Genomic DNA, 19,048 nt, shown 5'->3' with positions numbered 1-19,048 from the left:
CCTAGCTGGGCTCAGTTTGACAGCTCAGCGTGCCGCCCACGCAGCAGGCAGCCAGTGTTTTCCCCTGCTCCAGCTGTGAGGCCCCCCGGCCCCCCTCGGAGCCTCCACCCCTCCTGGGACCTAAACCTCTTCACCAGTGTCCTCCCCTGCCTCCTTCACACACCAACCCTCCCGCCCCCTCTGCCCTGCTCCCCTTCTATCTCAGAAGGTGTCTCACAAGTTGATAATGAGGCGTGGTGCTGTAAAGGACCTTAGTAAAGGAGGCCTCCTCCATCCTCCCTTAGTAAAGGAGGCCTCCTCCATCCTCCCTTGGTAAAGGAGGCCTCCTCCATCCTCCCTTAGTAAAGGAGGCCTACTCCATCCTCCCTTAGTAAAGGAGGCCTCCTCCATCCTCCCTATATATATAATACAACGCCTTTCAAATAAACCTCTTACACCAAACCAAAGGACATAGAAGTCCAGACTGCAGCAGCAGGTTAAAGCACATCTTCATCAGGTTGACATTCTGTCCCTCTGACCCACTTATTCCTCTCACTTATCATCTGAGCTCATCCCCCCGCTCCCGTACCTCTCTCTTCAACCCGCAGAAGGTCAGAAGACACACGATTTCTGTGTGCACATATATGTACTGTGTGTTTGTGTGTGTGAGTGTGTGTCTGTTTGTCTGTGAGTGTGTGTGTGTCTGCGTGTCTACCACATCATTGCTCATCTCTAGCAGTCTCACTGGCCATCTATTTCCCAGAGAAGAATCCTACAGAATGAACACATTTTGAAATCGTAGAGGCATCAACCAACCCACGAACATGTGCATGCACACCCACAAAAACACACCTGTGCACACACAAACACAACCACATACACACAGGCTGGCCTGCAACACTTCAGTGCTAAATGAGGAGAATGGGGAATTCTGCTGAGAGATTCTCTAGCAACGCCCTCTATCTTTCTCAGTATACCGTTGCTTCAAACGTCCACTGAATCAGCCCACTACACTGATTACACTGAATCAGCCCAGCACACTGAATCAGCCCAGCTCACTGAATCAGCCCACTAGACAATTTACACTGAATCGGCCCAGCACACTGAATCCGCCAAGCACACTGAATCATCCCAGCTTACTGATTACGCTGAATAAACCCAGCACACTGAATCAGCCCAGCACACTGATTACACAGATTCAGTCCAGTTTACTGATTAGACTGAATCCGCCCAGCTCACTGAATACGCCAACACAATGAATTACAGCTGCAAAATAAACTAGAACGCTACCGTTTCGTCGGAAAAGGTCGGATCAAAAAAGTGTTCGAATTTATTTTTTTGTGTGAGTCTGACGATGTCGTGTGCAAAGTTTGGTGTCGATTGGTCAAGAAATGTGGGAGGAGTAGGGAAAAAACAGTTTTGCGGTTTTCGCGATTTAGCGAAAAATATTAATAGACGCAAATGGGCGTGGCCGAGGCCAAAAGATGCAGCAGACTCCAGTGCATCTGTGTGTACAAGTGGACTCTGGGAGGTTCGGTGTGGGAGTTATAGCCCCAAACGCGTATTCCTTGGTATAGCGCCACCTAGGGACCGGCGTGTCTGGATTTGGTTATCTGAGTAGCGGTGCCGGACCTGGATCTAGTCATGTAATTGGCGCGTGTGCACCATTTACGGTTTGGGCTGTAGTACCACTTTCAGGGCGGGAAGAAGAAAAATCCTTACAAAAACAATAGGGATCCAACCTGTTGGCTTGTGCCCCATTTCCACTGCAGGGTGCGGAACGGATCGGATCGCAAAGGTGCGGTAGAGAGGGGGCGGTATAGCCCAGCTCAGTTCCGAGGTCGCGTTTCCACTGCCGACAGTACCCTTGGTGGTAGCCCGGATGTCGATCGCCGCGGCAGCTACGTAAACATCGTAAACAACGTCTTCCTCCCCAAGAATGCAGACGAGCGTCTCCACCTCCTTGTTCGCCCAAACAAGCTTTTTACGCGACATGTTAATTGTAAAGAATAATACCTCGAGGCTACTGTTTGTTTGTTTTTATCCCCGCGTCACCCGGAAGTGACGATTCTGTCGACCAATCAACGGAGGGGGGGTGTAGCTAGAATTTCACGGGACCCTTTCAGGCGTCTGGTCTCGTTTTGGGTACCGCAACAGAGGAGTCCCGAGAATGGGGCCGGAACGGGTACGGCAAAGTCCGGGTCACGCCCACTTTTGGCGGTGGAAACGCGACCCGACCCGCACCTTTGCGATCCGATCCGTTCCGCACCCTGCAGTGGAAATGGGGCATTAGACCCCTAACAAGTCTATTTTTAAAAGCGCTGTCAGCAAGATATACACAGTGATCTATTTAGGGTAGCATAACCAAGTTAAACAGACAGAGCACTGCATGGACAGATTGTGGCAAAAAGGAAAGAGATGATATGTGACACACACACACACACACACACACACACACACACACACACACACACACACACACACACACACACACACACACACACACACACACACACACACACACACACACACAGAGAGAGAGAGAGAGAGAGAATATTTTGAGATTAGGAAAGGGCAAAGAGAGTACTCATGACCAAGATGTTATGTGTGCAGTAGGTGCTATGTGCACTGCATATAGTAAATACAACCTAACCCTAACCTCACCATAACCCTAACTCTAACCCTATAACCCTAATCTAATCCTAACCATAACCCTAAACCTATCACCCTAACCCTGACCTCCTCTTACCTCCCCCCCATCTCCTCCTCAGCCCCCCCCGCCCTCACCCCCCCTCAGCTCCCCCCCCCCTGTGATAAGGAGGAGCAAACGTACCTGAGGCGTTCTTCAGGTTCCCGTTGGAATCCACCGTGGTGTACATGACGTACGGCCCGGGCTGGTTCACCCCGAACGGCTGCAAGGACACAAGGCTCCGTTAGACACCCGCTTTACACCTCATCTGCATCCTGCACACCTGACCGCTGCACAACACTCAGGGCTCAGGACTGACGACGGAGCGACAGAGCCACACTCAGTACCCAATGTGGACGGGGAGGAACAGGGCTGATGGAGAGGTCTTCATAGCAAGGCGATGGATCGATACAACTGGCTGAATACGAGTGAGAGAACGGCCTCATCACAGCCTCCCTCTATTCCCTCTGTCAAATCACAGGCACACACACACGCACACAAACGCAGTGATGTGACCCCGTAAAAGTTAAACAGCCATACACACACAGGGATATGACCCAATACCAGTTAAACAGACACACACGCACACACACACAGGGGGAAGTCATTGTTCCACAAACGTGCAAAGCTACACTGTGAAGTGAAAAGTGCGGACTTGAAGCGCGCCACGAGGAGATTTGACCAGGCATATTGGGGCGTGGCAGGAGTGCCTCTACGTAGATGATTTCCCGGAAATGTGAACAAGCGAATCGCAAACGTTGTTCCGAGTGTTTAGCGCTCTGCACAGCCACCCCAGACTGTCAGCAGGGAACACGTCGAAAAAGCATAATAGGTCCCCTTTAATTATTTTACACATACACACACGAGCGCCCGCATTCATTCATTATTTTTAACACTCACTCGCGGTAAAACAATTTTTTCTCCCAATCAAATACTCGTCAATCCTAAAAGTTATGGGTTTGTACACGATGTCTGTGTCAAGAAAATATTTGCTTGCTGTACGGTGTTTGCAGATGCATTGACTTAATAGTACAACTTATTATCGCTGTATCAGCTGTTCTTTCCCAAATAATTTACCAAGAATGTGTGGCTAAGTAGATGAAAGAAGCAAAGTGTATGCACGAGGTGCACAAGAAACATTATGCATGAGCCCTTAAAACAGCATCTGAACAATGCGCCACTGACTTTAAACCGGGTATTTTCTGGTTTGTGGCGCAAGTGATTTCTGAAACTGCAAAATAGCACCAGGGAACGTTTGCGCAAGAACACGCCTCCTCCTTTCGCCGAACCGCCCCTTGGGGCCCAAGATCATTCCCTAATTTAAAGGAGCGTCAATTGCGCCGGATGCAAGAAAGGGCCCATAGTGCCTAAACGTCGTCTTCTTCAATGGAAACATGTTATAATAGAAACGGCTGCCCAGACACAAATAAAACACAAAGTGTGAAGGTGGCTGAACGGCAGATGGCTATAGCATGAAGACAAGCTCTGATTAAACATACTGCCACCGATGATGGATGGTGTGTGGTCGACAGCAGGAGCAGAGCCCCAGAAGGGTATGTGGTGCTATAAGGATGCTAACATGCTACAGCAGGAGAGCCCTTACCGTCACTTTCTGAGGACAGTCACTGGAACACAGGCCACTGAGCACTGGGAGAAGAGAGGGGGAGAGGGAGGGATGGAGGAGGTAGAACGAGAGGAGGAGGAAGAAAAAAAACACGTTAAATGTTTGTGTGGATTTCTTACGTCTTTCTTTGAGGGACGTGGACCCGGAGTGAAGCCTTCACCAGCGGGGGACTCTAACCCTTCTCACGTCTCCTCGTCTCAGTCGGTCCTGACAGAGGCACACCTGATTTACATTCAAGAAGGGCTTCCCCCCCCAGCCTCCACAGCGCCCCGTCCGTCAGTCTGTCTCAATCAATACAGAGGAGGTGGGAGACAATTTAAATAAATTAGCAGCACTGAGAGACACAGGAAAAATAAATGCGCTGGCTAATAACCTGTGTGTGAGTGCACTGGTGTATGTGTGCATGAGATGTGTGTGTGTGCGTGGGTGGGTGGGTGGGTGTGTGAAGTATCCCTCAGGCCAATACCTCTGCAGCAGAATTCAGATGCAGCAATCCTGAAAATGTCTTAAACCAGAAAGGTGTCATTGAATGTTTCTTGAGACATATTTTGCATATTTGTACGGATAACCCAGCTCAGTATTTCGGTGCCATCGTGCTTCTTCATGGTGGTTTTCTTGTAAACAGCCTCAGTGAACGACATGACGGGATGAGGCTGATCTTCCTGGGCTTCTGCTCCTCCGAACTGACTGGGGAGACCACTTCCAGATCCACGCTGGCCTGAAGAAGACGCTCGGTGGGCCCAGAGGCACGGCCACCGGGAAGACGGGACGCCTTCCCCGGAAAGACCTCAACCTCGTCTTGAATATCAGCAGGGACGCACGTTCAACATGAGGATCAATAAGTTAAAGGCTGAGCTGTCAGCAGCGCACCAAAGCTAACTATGATTGATAGATTATACGGTATTGATTTAGCATTAAAGCTGTCCAACCTCGACAGGAAGGAGAAGGTAAGGTGGCTGATGGGAGGACGATAGGTAGCTGGAATCATTATGCAAGGGATAATGTATAGACACCGGTCATTATCGGGACCGGCGACGTTCTATACATTATCTCGCTTATTACACGGCTACTTGCCAATACGAAAAAATAACTCCACATGGTGTGTCTTTATGCAATTTATTAGTTCCTAGCATTAGTGTCGATCAGAAGAGAAATAGTCCGCCAAACACGTTGACGTCGATAGCAACCGAAGACGCTGGGATTGACAAGTTACCGGACTACTTGCGGAGTAATACCAAAGACGTCATTAGAGGCAAAAAATCCTTTGTTTTCCTTGACAGCGGTCAGTAATACTTAGCAACGGTGAATTATCAAATATAATTAATCGGCGGAAGTTGTGAAGGGCCCATGCAAGTGTACGCAGCGTTCCACGGCATTGAGAAGACCCGTGTAATAAATTGTTTCAATTCACAACGCAGCAACGTGACGCAACTTTAGAGGGCAAGGCAACACCGCTTCAAACACAGACTGTGATGACGGGAATCCCCCACCGGGAGAGAGACTCATCCCCCACCGGGGGAGAGACTCATCCCCCACCAGGAGAGACTCTTCCCCCACCAGGAGAGACTCTTCCCCCACCAGGAGAGACTCTTCCCCCACCAGCAGAGACTCATCCCCCACCGGGAGAGGAGAGACTCATCCCCCACCAGGAGAGAGACTCATCCCCCACCAGGAGAGAGACTCATCCCCCACCAGGAGAGAGACTCATCCCCCACCAGGAGAGACTCATCCCCCACCGGGAGAGGAGGGACTCATCCCCCACCGGGAGAGGAGGGACTCATCCCCCACCGGGAGAGGAGGGACTCATCCCCCACCAGGAGAGAGACTCATCCCCCACCAGGAGAGAGACTAATCCCCCACCGGGAGAGAGACTCATCCCCCACCAGGAGAGGAGGGACTCATTCCCCACCAGGAGAGAGAATCATCCCCCACCAGGAGGGACTCATCCCCCACCGGGAGAGGAGGGACTCATTCCCCACCAGGAGAGACTCATCCCCCACCAGGAGAGACTCATCCCCCACCGGGAGAGGAGGGACTCATTCCCCACCAGGAGAGACTCATCCCCCACCAGGAGAGACTCATCCCCCACCGGGAGAGGAGGGACTCATTCCCCCACCAGCAGAGGAGGGACTCTGGACCACTCCAGCAGAGGAGGGACTCTGGACCACTACAGCAGAGGAGGGACTCTGGACCACCCCAGACTGGGAGCACAGAGCCAGGGTTCTTCAAGGAGCAGCTCATCAAGGCATGGAACAGAGCTTTAATGTCAGGGCAGCCTGCGCTTAATGCTTTGTGTAACTCAGCCCCCCTCGTCAATACCGAGGCATAGTGAGGAGACGACGGCCGCAGCTGACCTCAACAACGTTTGTTGCACACCGAGAACACTCCAGACAAAATGACATGTTGACCTTCAAAACCTCATATGAATATGTACCTCTGGTATGAACACGTACCCCTGGTATGAATATGTACCTCTGGTGTGAATATGTACCTCTGGTATGAATATGTACCTCTGGTATGAATATGTACCTCTGGTGTGAATATGTACCTCTGGTATGAATATGTACCTCTGGTGCGATATGTACCTCTGGTGTGAATATGTACCTCTGGTATGAATATGTACCTCTGGTGTGATATGTACCTCTGGTGTGATATGTACCTCTGGTGTGATATGTACCTCACAATGCCACAATTCCCCTACTTTCATTTGGTTGTGATGTCAGGCACTGGGAGCCACCAGAGAGACGATGTCCCTTTGCTCATTACTGTAAACCAGGGGTCGGCAACCCTAGGCACGCATGCCACCACTGGCACAGGGCAGCATAATCATTGGCACCCTTAAAAAAAAAAAAATAATGTATTTTTTTATTATTATATTTTTATTAAAAAATGTCACCGCACAATGCGGCAGCATAATCATTACTACCAATTTTTTTTGCACTTTATTCTGTTTTGAACATTTCCTCCCAGTGCAAATATGTTTCAATTAGTTACAGAAAGCAGTGTTCTGAAATGGGATCAATTAATAGTTTTTAAACCTATGTTGTGAGAAATAGAGAAGATAATATTTAAAATATTGTTGCAAGTGGCCTGTATGCATCACCATCACATGGTTTTGCAAAGCTGTACATGTCTTAAAGATATTGATGTGGATGTGTCCAACATTCTCATATATTCTCGTTTTTTACATTTCTCATAGCAAATATGTTTTTGAATGAGTTTCTGAAAATGGTGTTTTAAGATGGGACACACAGTATGTAATTATAATTTGTAAGCCCATGTTGCAAATATAAAAATCAAAAAAACATTTAAAATGTTGATGCATGATTATGGACTATATGGAAATAATACAATTCAAGGTCTTCTTGAAATGTTTTTTGTCACTGTGTCATAATTTAGCTTAAGTTTTAAAATATTGTTGCTTAAGGCACACTCATTAACGAGAAAATGTCAAACTGGCGCTGCATGTTGAAAAGGTTGCTGACCCCTGCTGTAAACCATCTATCAATAAATAAAAGCTATCACAGGGTTATATGATGATAACAATGAATTATACCAGGCCAGCCCCCAACCCTTTTGTTTGACTATTGGAAAGCCAAAAGCGGACCACTGTAGGAACACAGGTCACCTGGATAGAGCCTGAGCCAGCCCTCGTAGAGGTCTCTGGTCTCTAGGTCGTCCTCAGAAGTTTTCTCCAGTGGTCTCTTCACTGGCTGGTTGGCGAGTATATACGTCTGTGTTCATGCCTGTAAAAAGTCGGTATTCATACCTGTAATGTGTCTGTGTGTGTGTGCATGCATACGCAAATATCATTTTTGTGTTGTGAACGCGCACGTGTCAGATTAAAAAGTTGCTAATTAAAATCAAGTAACTGGAATTGTTCGCCTACACTGAATTAAATAGCCCAGGCCAAGTAACCATGGTTGAATGATTGAGGGTGAGAGTGAGAGAGAGGGGGAGAGAGAGAGAGAGAGAGAGAGAGAGAGAGAGAGAGAGAGAGAGAGAGAGAGAGAGAGAGAGAGAGAGAGAGAGAGAGAGAGAGAGAGAGAGAGAGAGAGAGAGAGAGAGAGAGAGAGACGCAGAGAGAGAGAGACAGATAAAGAGAGACAGAGACAAAGACAGAGAGAGTGAAAGAGAGTGAAAGAGAGGGAGACGGAGAGCAGAGATCGTACCGCTGCGGTCGTCCTTCACGACTCAGCGCCCCCCCACTGCTCCAGGGACCATAAGTCAACGTGTGTCTATCAGTGTGTGTGTGTGTGTGTGCGTGCGTGTGTGTGTGTCTGCGTGCGTGCTTGACTGCGTCCCCATCAGTGTCTGTGTACACATCCGTGTGTGTGTGTGTCTGAGTGCGTGCGTGTGTGTGTGCGTGCGTGCAGTGATTTCTCATGCGGTGCAAGCGTATTTTTAGTATGTATTCGTGTGTACGTGTGTTTGTGAAGCTTGTTAGTGTCAAGTGTTCAATACAACCTAGAAGTTGGAGAACCGGATAAACAACATTGATTAGGGTTCTGTACTGTTAGGCCTCTGGTTCTGGACTGTTAGGCCTTTGGTTCTGTACTGTTGGGGTTCTGGTTCTGTACTGTTAGGCCTCTGGTTCTGTACTGTTGGGGTTCTGGTTCTGTACTGATGGGCCTCTGATTCTGTACTGTTTGGGTTCTGGTTCCCAACAAGCAGAGAACTCAAAGTCCCAACCAAGATCCTAGAACAGCTCCCAAATGTCCTGCAGAAAAAACCTCCTGGGATCGCAGCTTATATTACAAACACACACACACACACACACACACACACACACACACACACACACACACACACACACACACACACACACACACACACACACACACACACACACACACACACACACACAGCCATTTTTCGAGTGCAATATTAGGACTGATGGCAGTGGTCTGGCACAAGACTACACACTCATGTGGAAAATTAACTGTTCTGTCTCATGTGTGTGTGTGTGTGTGTGTGTGTGTGCGTGCGTTAGTAGTGTGTGAGATGAGTAAAAACGGTACAGAGTGCATGGGATGTTTGTTGTAGTGGCCAACAATGAGTCAGCGTGTGATGTATGTCTCAGATGAACACAGGAGGACGTAAGAGAGGGACGGATGATGCTGGGGGGAAGGAGCTATTTTTAGGTTAAGAGGGACTGTGAGAACGGAGCGGTTGGAGATGTGTCCGCAACATCCAGAGTGTTTACATTCTGAATGAGGAGATACATCAAGTCTTTGATTTAAAGGTCCCATGGCATGCTACTTTATGGATGCATTAATATAGATATTAGTAGGCCCCAAACACAGTATTTGAAGACGCTCCCGAAATTCAGCCTTGGTGCAGAACTACAGCCACTACGAGCCAGTCGCACATTGAGCTTTCCCCAAATGCGCCGTTTTAGGGCTGTAACGATACACCAACTTACGATTCGGTTTGTATCACGATTTCTGACCCACTGTTCGATACATCCCACGATTTTTTTAAAGTTAAAAAGCATTTTATTTAAACAACACTTATGTAATAATTAACTTAATGTAACATTTAATAACAAATAATTTGGAACACTGAACAGATTTGAACAGAAAGAATACTATTAAAGTATAGCTAAATTAATAAATAAATAACCAAAGATTGCAGTTGGAGGATGCTTGCAGGTAGGCAAAAACCCTCAACTAGTTTGGTGGTTTAGTCAAATATCCTATTAGCGCTTCTTATTAGGCTATGTAGCTTAAATAATGACATAATCAGGCCGTACAGAATACAACATGTTTAAAAGCCGAACTTTCAAATAGATGGGAGAAAACATGAACGTCTAACATGAACGTCGCAATAAGGAGGCATAGTGTTACGAGTAGCGTATGTGTGTGTGCGAGAATGGCAATGTGCGTATGTGTGTGTGTGAGTGACGTCAGCGAGTGAGTGGATGAGCGAGGAGAGCGAGCGGTAGCGTGTGTGTCTAGTGGAGAAACTAACGAGTCCGGTAGAATAAAGTACCCATCCTGTCAATAATCGGTGCCCGCTTCATTCCGACCTAAAAGCAGACCAACTGCCGGTCAAATCACACAAAACATTAGAGACAGGGATCACACATGCAATTTTTTTCGCGCTTGGCCCACTCTGGATAAATGTCGTTCATATCGTATATGAGGACTTCGACGGCTGTGGAGAAATGCAAGCCTCCGTAGCCACGGAGAGCTGTCATCACAGAGAGGGCATCTCGTCACAGACTTACGGCATCGATAAGAGGGGGCTGTGTCAGCAGACAATTATTTAGACAAATTATTAGCAAATTTCAATCTGACAATTTGACCGGAGAATTAGAAAGGGTGTATCGCGCTTCTGCCTTCTAACACCGCGAGACAGGTTCGTGGCTTTGAGTGTCGCGATTTCGGTTTCGATACGCATATCGTTACAGCCCAAGCCGTTTCTGTGTCTGTAGCTTTAATGCAAATGAGGAGGAGGGTGGGGGTGTGGCCCTGAGTAGCTTGCAGCCACTGTACCATGCACTCTGTTTACAGTGGATGTATCGCAATGGCGAGGCGCACACAGCCTTTAACCGTGTTCTGTAAATATTCTAGGACCCACGAGAGTCCTGGAGCTCGATATCTAAATAATATTATATTATACATAGATATATATATCATATAATATATATTATCACGGCCAAAAGCTGTGTGAGCCACCAGACGATAATATGAATTTCAAACGACTGCGTTGGGTTCTCCGACGTCTCTGGTTCTCCCACATCCACATCAATCTGAAGTAGACTGAACCACGAAATAGAGGAGAAAGGGATTGCGATTGTTGACCACGGTTGTCTCCCGCCGGAGCCTTGCTGCCTAGGGACCAGCACCTCGGCAGCGGTCAGCACTTATGCACCACCGCCTCCTGCAGCGCCGAGGCGGTGGTCCCTCGGCAGCGGGAAGCGGGGCTCAAGTGGGAGACATTCGCGGCCAACAATCCCTTTCTCCTCCATGTCGTGATTCACGTACTTCAGGGCCAAAGTTCTGTTCCCCCCATTTATTCTCAACCATGGCTGAGATAACCCCCACTACGAGTCTCGTTTTGGAAATACCAGAGACGAGAGTCCGACGTGTTATGCGCCATAACACCAACAGCAGAACGGTTACCCTAATAACAAGGAAGTGTACAACACTTGCGTTACAGTCCTGGAGCTCTATATCTAAATAATATCATATGATAAATACATAGATATCTATATCATATAATACACATGATCACGGCCAAAAGCTGTGTGCGCATCCAGACGATATTATGAATCACAAACGACTTCGTCGGGTTCCCCAACGTCTCTGGTTCTTCCACTTCCAAATCTATCTGAAGTAGACTGAACCACGCGCTGCCCGCTGCCGGCTGCCCGCTGCCGGCTGCCCGCTGCCGGGCGGTGGTGCTTCCCGACGGTGGTGCCTCGCGGCAACTGGCGGCAGGCAGCATGTCGCAGTTCATGTACTTCAGGGAGTCAAAGCCAAAGTTACTTTCCCCCAATTCCTTCTCAACCATGGCTGAGATAACCCCAACTACAGTCTCGTTGTGGAAATACAAGAGACGTCAAAGAACTGACGTGTTATGCGCCATAACACCAACAGCAAACACTTGCGTTACAGTGTGTGTAATCACACACACACACACACGTGGCGCTCGCACGGTCGTGTCTCATTGGCGGGCCAAATTCTCTGGGCGGGCAAAGCAGAGAAAGGGGAGGAGCTTAGAACCCTTATGACGACATAAGGGACCACATCCCATCCTCAAAAGGCGAGCAGAACACCTAGTGCTCGTTTTATACCGAACGCAAGTTTTAGCCACTGGGGGACCATAGGCTGACTTGGGGAACTCATATTTATGTAAGAAAACCTCATAAAGTGAGATCTTCATGCCATGGGACCTTTAAATAAATAAGTGTAGTTTAGTTTGAGAACTCTCGATTAAGTGCAGCAATACAAATGTGTGTGAGTGTGTGTGTGTGTGTGTGTCTTTTTCTTTTTTTTTTACAATTCAGTAGTTAAATAATTATTTCATAATATATATTCATGCATTTGGTCATCTCATTTCGTCATAACACGTAGACCCTTGCTATCCAACGTGGTGTTAATAATACAGAAGATAGGGAACCTCAAAGAAACATAGCATACTAAATCCCGATGGCAATTTCGGTCTAAAAAATTCGCAATTTCTATTATTTTCAGGTCTGACCAGGTCACATGTGAACGCACAACGTCCAAACGCCCACCGTCTAAACGCACAAACGTCAAAACGCACACGCTGCAGTCAGGTAGGGTCACATGTCAGTATGAGGGTCCACTGATAGACATATGCATACACACACACACACACACACACACACACACACACACACACACACACACACACACACACACACACACACACACACACACACACACACACACACACACACACACACACACACACACACACACGCAAACATGCAAACATGCAATGTGATGTTGGGCGCTGAGTGCGTGGGTTTGAGTGCTTTGCTTCCTGCCCTCATCTGGCTGATTTTGCTGACCTAGAGGCTGACTGGCTGTTTCAGTCAGCCATGCCCTTCAAACAACCCCACATCCTTCATCACACTCACACACACTGTCAGCAAACCAACGAACGAACATCAGAGTACTAACCCTACCATTACATCTGGTCCCTATGTTACACCTGCGCCCTACCGTTACACCTGGTCCATTACATCTGGTCCCTACGTTACACCTGGTCCGTTATATCTGGTCCTTTACATCTGGTCCCTACCGTAACACCAGGTCCCTACAGTTACACCTGGTCCATTACATCTGGTCCCTACGTTACACCTGGTCCGTTATATCTGGTCCTTTACACCTGGTCCCTACCGTAACACCTGGTCCCTACAGTTACACCTGGTCCATTACATCTGGTCCCTACGTTACACCTGGTCCGTTATATCTGGTCCCTTACATCTGGTCCCTACGTTACACCTGGTCCATTACATCTGGTCCCTACCGTAACACCTGCGCCCTACCGTTACACCTGGTCCATTACATCTGGTCCATTACATCTGGTCCCTACGTAACACCTGGTCCCTAAGTTACACCTGGTTCGTTACATCTGGTCCCTACGTTAGACCTGGTCCATTACATCTGGTCCCTACGTTACACCTGGTCCATTACATCTGGTCCCTACGTTACACCTGGTCCGTTACATCTGGTCCCTACGTTACACCTGGTCCATTACATCTGGTCCCTACGTTACACCTGGTCCGTTACATCTGGTCTGTTACACCTGGTCCCTACCGTTACACCTGGTCCATTACATCTGGTCCCTACGCTACACCTGGTCTGTTACATCGGGTCACTGCGTTACACCTGGTCCGTTACATCTAGTCTGTTACACCTGGTCCCTACCGTTACACCTGGTCCATTACATCTGGTCCCTACGCTACACCTGGTCCATTACATCTGGTCCCTACCGTTACACCTGGTTCCTAAGTTACATCTGACCCCTACTGTTACACCTGGTCCCTACGTTAGACCTGGTCCCTACCGCTACACCTGGTCTGTTACACCTGGTCCCTACCACTACTTCTGGCCCCTACCGTTACATGCAGCCCTCGGCTGTAGCTCTTTCTCTCCGCTGTCCACTGAGCCCATGCATCAAATGCTTCAACAGCAGGGGTATAGCTCTGATATAATAACTGTTGATATCATATCTCTTCATATATCTCTTTATATAATATCTCTTTAGATCATATCTCTTCATATGATGTCTCTAAATAGAATATGTACATATATTATATCTCTAAATAGAATATGTACACATATTATATCTCTTTAAATGATATTTCTTTATTATATCTCTTCCTATATTTCTTCTTTTAATATCTGTGTATAATATCTCCTTGAATTATATTTCTTCCTATGACATCTCTTCATATGACATCTGTTAATGTGACATCTCTTAAAAGCATATGTCTATATGTCTAGATATTATATCTCTTTATATGATATTTCTTTATAATATATCTCTTTACATGATATCTCTTTACATGTTAACTCTCGCTATAATATTCCTTCCTATAATATCTCTTTGTATAATATCTCTTTGAATTATATCTCTTCCTATGACATCTCTTCCTATGACATCTCTTTTATGATAGTTCCTCCCGCTGTCGTCCGGTTTTTAAATCTAGCTGAAGGCTTGCATGCGTGGTGGTTGTTGTTGTTGTTGTGAAGTATTTTGGGAAGAAATTCTTGCCAAACTTTGCATTTGTTTCCTGGCAAAAGTGTGACAATATGAAAAATGACTGCAGTAATAACACTTGTGTAAATGTTTTGCGTGATTTCACATGTTCAAAAGCGGTCGAGGTGCACTCGTGTGTGGGTGGGTGTTATGTGCAGGGAATTAAAATCATAGCTAATAGCTTAAAAACGACTAAGTGCTTTTCTAACCAATTTACCAAAACCCATTTATCTTCAGGAACCCATTGAACACCCCCCTCACTAGCTCTGACGGGGAAGGCCGGAAAGAGGCACCTGGCTAGCGGACTGAAGGGTTAGGGTTAGTGTTAGGGTTAGTCCTCACCCTAACCCTAACCCTTCAGTCCGCTAGGGTTAGGGTTAGGGTGAGGGTTAACCCTAACCCTAGCCCTAACCCTGGCCTCATAAAGCCTCCTCAGGGGCCGGACGGGCCATCCAGATGTTGAAGGAAAATTCTCACGGCCACAAAAAGAACATCACCGCGCAGTCATCTGCTCTGCCGATAATCCAACCTTCTCAGTTTGATCAGAAATTCATTCTCAGAAGAGCTTCATTCTGCAGGGGCCAAGGGTCTAATTAAAAGCAGAATAACTGACGTTTTTACATGCAAGCCGCATTAATGAGGTATCAGTGACATAGTTTGACTACATCTGGTAAGCTGTTGAGCAGTGACCAGAGCCCTCCAGACTCAGAGTCCGACAGTATAAGATTCAACACGATTGCATCATGTAGGGGAGAACATGTTGGGGTGGTGGGGAGGGGACAGAGAATGGATTAGAAAGAGTCAATCTGACTCAAAGAGACATGGTGCTCATGACGAGAGGAGAGAAGTCAGCGGAGAGGAGGCAGAGAGTACGCGTGTGTCTGCTGAACAAAGCTCCAGATGTTCCTGAATGCAGCTAATCTGCATCCTAATAAGTGAGCAGGAAACTAATCAACTCCTACAGTTCTGCACGCACTCAGGCACCCACGCACTCAACCACACACGCAGGCACACACGCACACACTCAACCATGAATGCACACACTCAACCACGCACGTATGCACATTTGTCCCCTTCCCTCCCTCCCTCTCAATCTTCCACCAATCATTTCATATGTTTTATTCTCAGCTCAAGACTTCCCTCTCCTCCCCTCTTCAGCGGCAGTCTTCAGCCCATCTGCCCTTCTGTCCTTACTCCATCAACGGCTTACAGAGCGAATGCTGCTCATCTTCCCATGGATCAACTGAACGGGGGGGGAGGGGACGACTGCACTGGGCAGAAGAATTAAACTGAGTTCCAAGAGCCCATCGCCCTTTACCTTTCCTTAACCACAGCTGTCCTTAGAAATGACCCAGCATGTCAGAATTTATTCATAAAGGCCAACTGGATAAATACTTTCTGCATCATATTTTGATTTGGAGAACATAGAAATATCAGTAAAAAAATCACCTTAACCAAAATCTGTTAAAATGATTCCCCTCATCAGGACAGACTCAGTACACAATCAAACACTTGAATCAGCTGCAGGTGTGCAGACCAAATGGAATTAAGTTCCATTCAATATAAGAATGGACAGCAAGTACTGCCATGAAGTCATCAAAATGTAGCTGGGCCTGACCTGCTCTGGGGCAACCTCTGAAATCAGGTGATTTCATAGCAGAACGCTGATGAGACATTAAGCTGCATGGGGTTTATGTGAAGTCTATTGAGATTTGAATAATTACCGATAGGCTGTAATAAAACACTGTAGGGTGAAACGCTTTTGCTCACTATTTTAGTTCTTCATGTAAATTTATTATTTTGTGCGTCAAAAGCAACAGAGCTTTTTGTTGTGTTCAATAGTCTCATGTCTGTTGGTCCTGGTCTCAGAGGAACCTTCCAGAAGGGAGTTTGAATACCGTATACACAGTAGTACACAAACAGATCATATAATGTCATGTCATGTATTATATCATTCACATCATTCCTCACTGCAGTGCTTGTAAATGCAATCAAGCTTCTGTCCTGCACAGATCGATTAGTGAGATAGAGGCAGAGAGCAGAGGAGCTCTGCTCTGTTCATTACATCTTCCCCTTTCTCTCTGGATTACTATCTGCATTATCTCTGAGCCCATTATCTTTTACCCAAAGCACCCTACAACCATTCATTGACACACCGACGGTGGACTCGACCCCTCAGGGCAACCCCTTAGCCACTTGGAGCTGTCAGGGTGTGGCGTCCTGCTCAGGGACACCTCGAGACTCAGCTAAGAGGAGCCGGGGATCGAACTAGCAACCTTCCGGTTACCAGTCAACCCGCTCCACCTCCTGAGCTACTGTTGCCAGCCTATCATTGCTAATGTGATGAACACCTCGGACACCATCACTCTAATGCACCCTAAACACTGTGTGGTCGTAGCGTTAACCTGGGACATCTGGACCCAACCCTACTGACCCTCATGATACCTCCCCTGTCACATTGCTGGCTGTACGTTGGGTAACTACAGCTGACTCCGTTCTCTACTCTCCTATTGGACTCTTATGCTGTGTGCACTCGATGTGTTTGCTCCTTTCCTAATGTGTACTGCTGCTCAGTAAGGACCCTGAGGGGAATGAAGCTCATGTGTTCTCATACACGTCATAGAGTCACAATGACTGCTGAATGTTACGGCTCATCCCCCCAAGGCTCAAACAGGATCTTCACAGACCACCAACATCATCTCCATACTAAGCAAAGCCCCGAGCATCCTCAACATATGGACCTCCAAACAAGGGCCAGCTTTCATCCCAGAATGAGCATCAACCTGCAGCCGCCCCGGGCCTCAGCCGGCCGGTCTCTGGTACGAACACTGGAGCCCAGCGGGGGAGAACACTGAGACTCACCTCAGAGGGTTCATCATGATACAGCTTCTGCTGTGAGGACTCTGCAGCACGCGGAATGGCCTCAGCCGCTCTGCAGCAAGCCTTCAGAAGCCCCCGACCTGGCCTTATGTGAGCACAATATTCTGAACAACCCCTGAACATATTGATTCCAGGTTCCTGTGATGAGCCGGAGGCTGTGCTGAAGAACATTAATGTACAGAATGTAAGCACCGTTCACGTTGCAAACGAGATCAGGAGATCTATGTAAAGGTTCATTTACACAAATCTAGATGAGGATTTATCCCCAATAGTGCACTCCAGTCCTTTACTAACTAAACTATCTAGCCGCCATTTACTCCAAATGATGCCGCACTCGTTGCCATAACAACGTCAATGTTCTAAATTCTAACAAATTAATCGCATTTGCTTTTAGATTTTCACATTCATTTGTCTAGCGTACCACACGTATGCAAACCCAGATCGCATTGTCCCTGATTCGTCAAGAGCCAAGTCAAATCCTGAGTCCCCATTGGCTAGCAAACAGTGCATAGTCACTGTGTATGACTGTAGACAGTTTTATGCATGTGTTAGTGGATGTGTAAGTAGATCTGTAAATTGGACGTGTAAGTGGATGTGAAAGTGGATGTGGATGTGTAAATTGCTCTGGATATGTAAGTGGATGTGAATGCGTAAGTGCATGCCAATCAGCAAGGAGGAGGGCCCATCAGAAGGCAGGAAGCAGATGCAGGTGAAGTGGCCGGAGATGGGGCTGGCACGGAGCACGCTGACAGGAGAACAGGTGTTCTGAAGGAGCATCTGCTGCATCTGATTTGCCGCAGTGAGCGTATGGGAGCATATTTGAGAAGGTGTGTGTGTTTGTGGGGGTTGTGTGCGGGGGGTGTGTGTGTATGCATGTGTAGGTGTGTGTGTGTGTGTGTGTGTGTGTGTGTGTGTGTTATGCAGGAAGAACACAAAGTCACATTTGGCAGCTCCGCATTTTATGGAGATTATTTTCTTAAAGGAGACATACTATGGTGTTTTCCCAACACGTAAACATAGTATTTGAGTTCCAGAAAACATGTTTTTGAAGCTGAAAAAAAATCGCCTACCGCTATTCCTCTCTGTTTCAGTCCCTTCAGAATGCGCTGTTTCTGGTGTCTGTCGCTTTAATGCAAATGAGCTGCTGCCCATTGACCAATGAGCTGTCAGACTGAACCGCAGCATGGAGGAGAAGTGTTTGCGGACACCTGGAGCCTCTTTAATAGGTCCATGCCTGGAGCTCTATATCTATATATTATAATATAATATAATAATAATATTATATACGGGTATTTATATAATATTATATCTAATATCAAGGCCAAAAGCTATTTGCGCCTTGGATGATATTATGAATCATAAAGACTGTAGTGGGGGATATCTCGGCCATGGTTGAGAAGAATTCGGGGAAAGGAACTTTGGCCTTGACTCTCTGAAGTCCATGAACCGCGACATGGAGGAGAAAGGGATTGTACTCAGGGAGCTGAGCAGCCGGACTGCCGCTGAGCTCACCACGCCAGAGCTGCCAGCTTCGGCGACAGTTCAGCTCCCGGAGTACACCCGCCGGAGCAGCCGGAAAGCTTCGGCGGCAGCTCAGCTCCCGGAGTACACCGCCGGAGCTGCCGGACTGC

At 47.4% G+C, this 19,048-nt stretch overlaps 1 protein-coding gene across 3 annotated transcripts in view; it reads right to left on the bottom strand.

The window, feature by feature from the left end:
* Positions 1-19,048, bottom strand: part of itfg1 (integrin alpha FG-GAP repeat containing 1) — a 144,543-nt gene that overhangs the window by 32,568 nt on the left and 92,927 nt on the right. For all 3 annotated transcript variants that reach the window (XM_060072274.1, XM_060072275.1, XM_060072276.1), the window contains 2 exons: positions 4,272-4,315; positions 2,813-2,891 (listed from right to left, as the gene is read on the bottom strand). In XM_060072274.1, the coding sequence (XP_059928257.1) occupies positions 2,813-2,891; positions 4,272-4,315 (123 nt within the window). The remainder of the gene's footprint in view (positions 1-2,812; positions 2,892-4,271; positions 4,316-19,048) is intronic.

This window comes from Gadus macrocephalus, chromosome 14, assembly GCF_031168955.1.
Source record: "Gadus macrocephalus chromosome 14, ASM3116895v1".
In the NCBI taxonomy this organism is placed as follows: Eukaryota; Metazoa; Chordata; class Actinopteri; order Gadiformes; family Gadidae; genus Gadus; species Gadus macrocephalus.
Note: the sequence above shows the minus strand (reverse complement) of the source record. Positions and strands in the feature narration are given on the sequence as shown.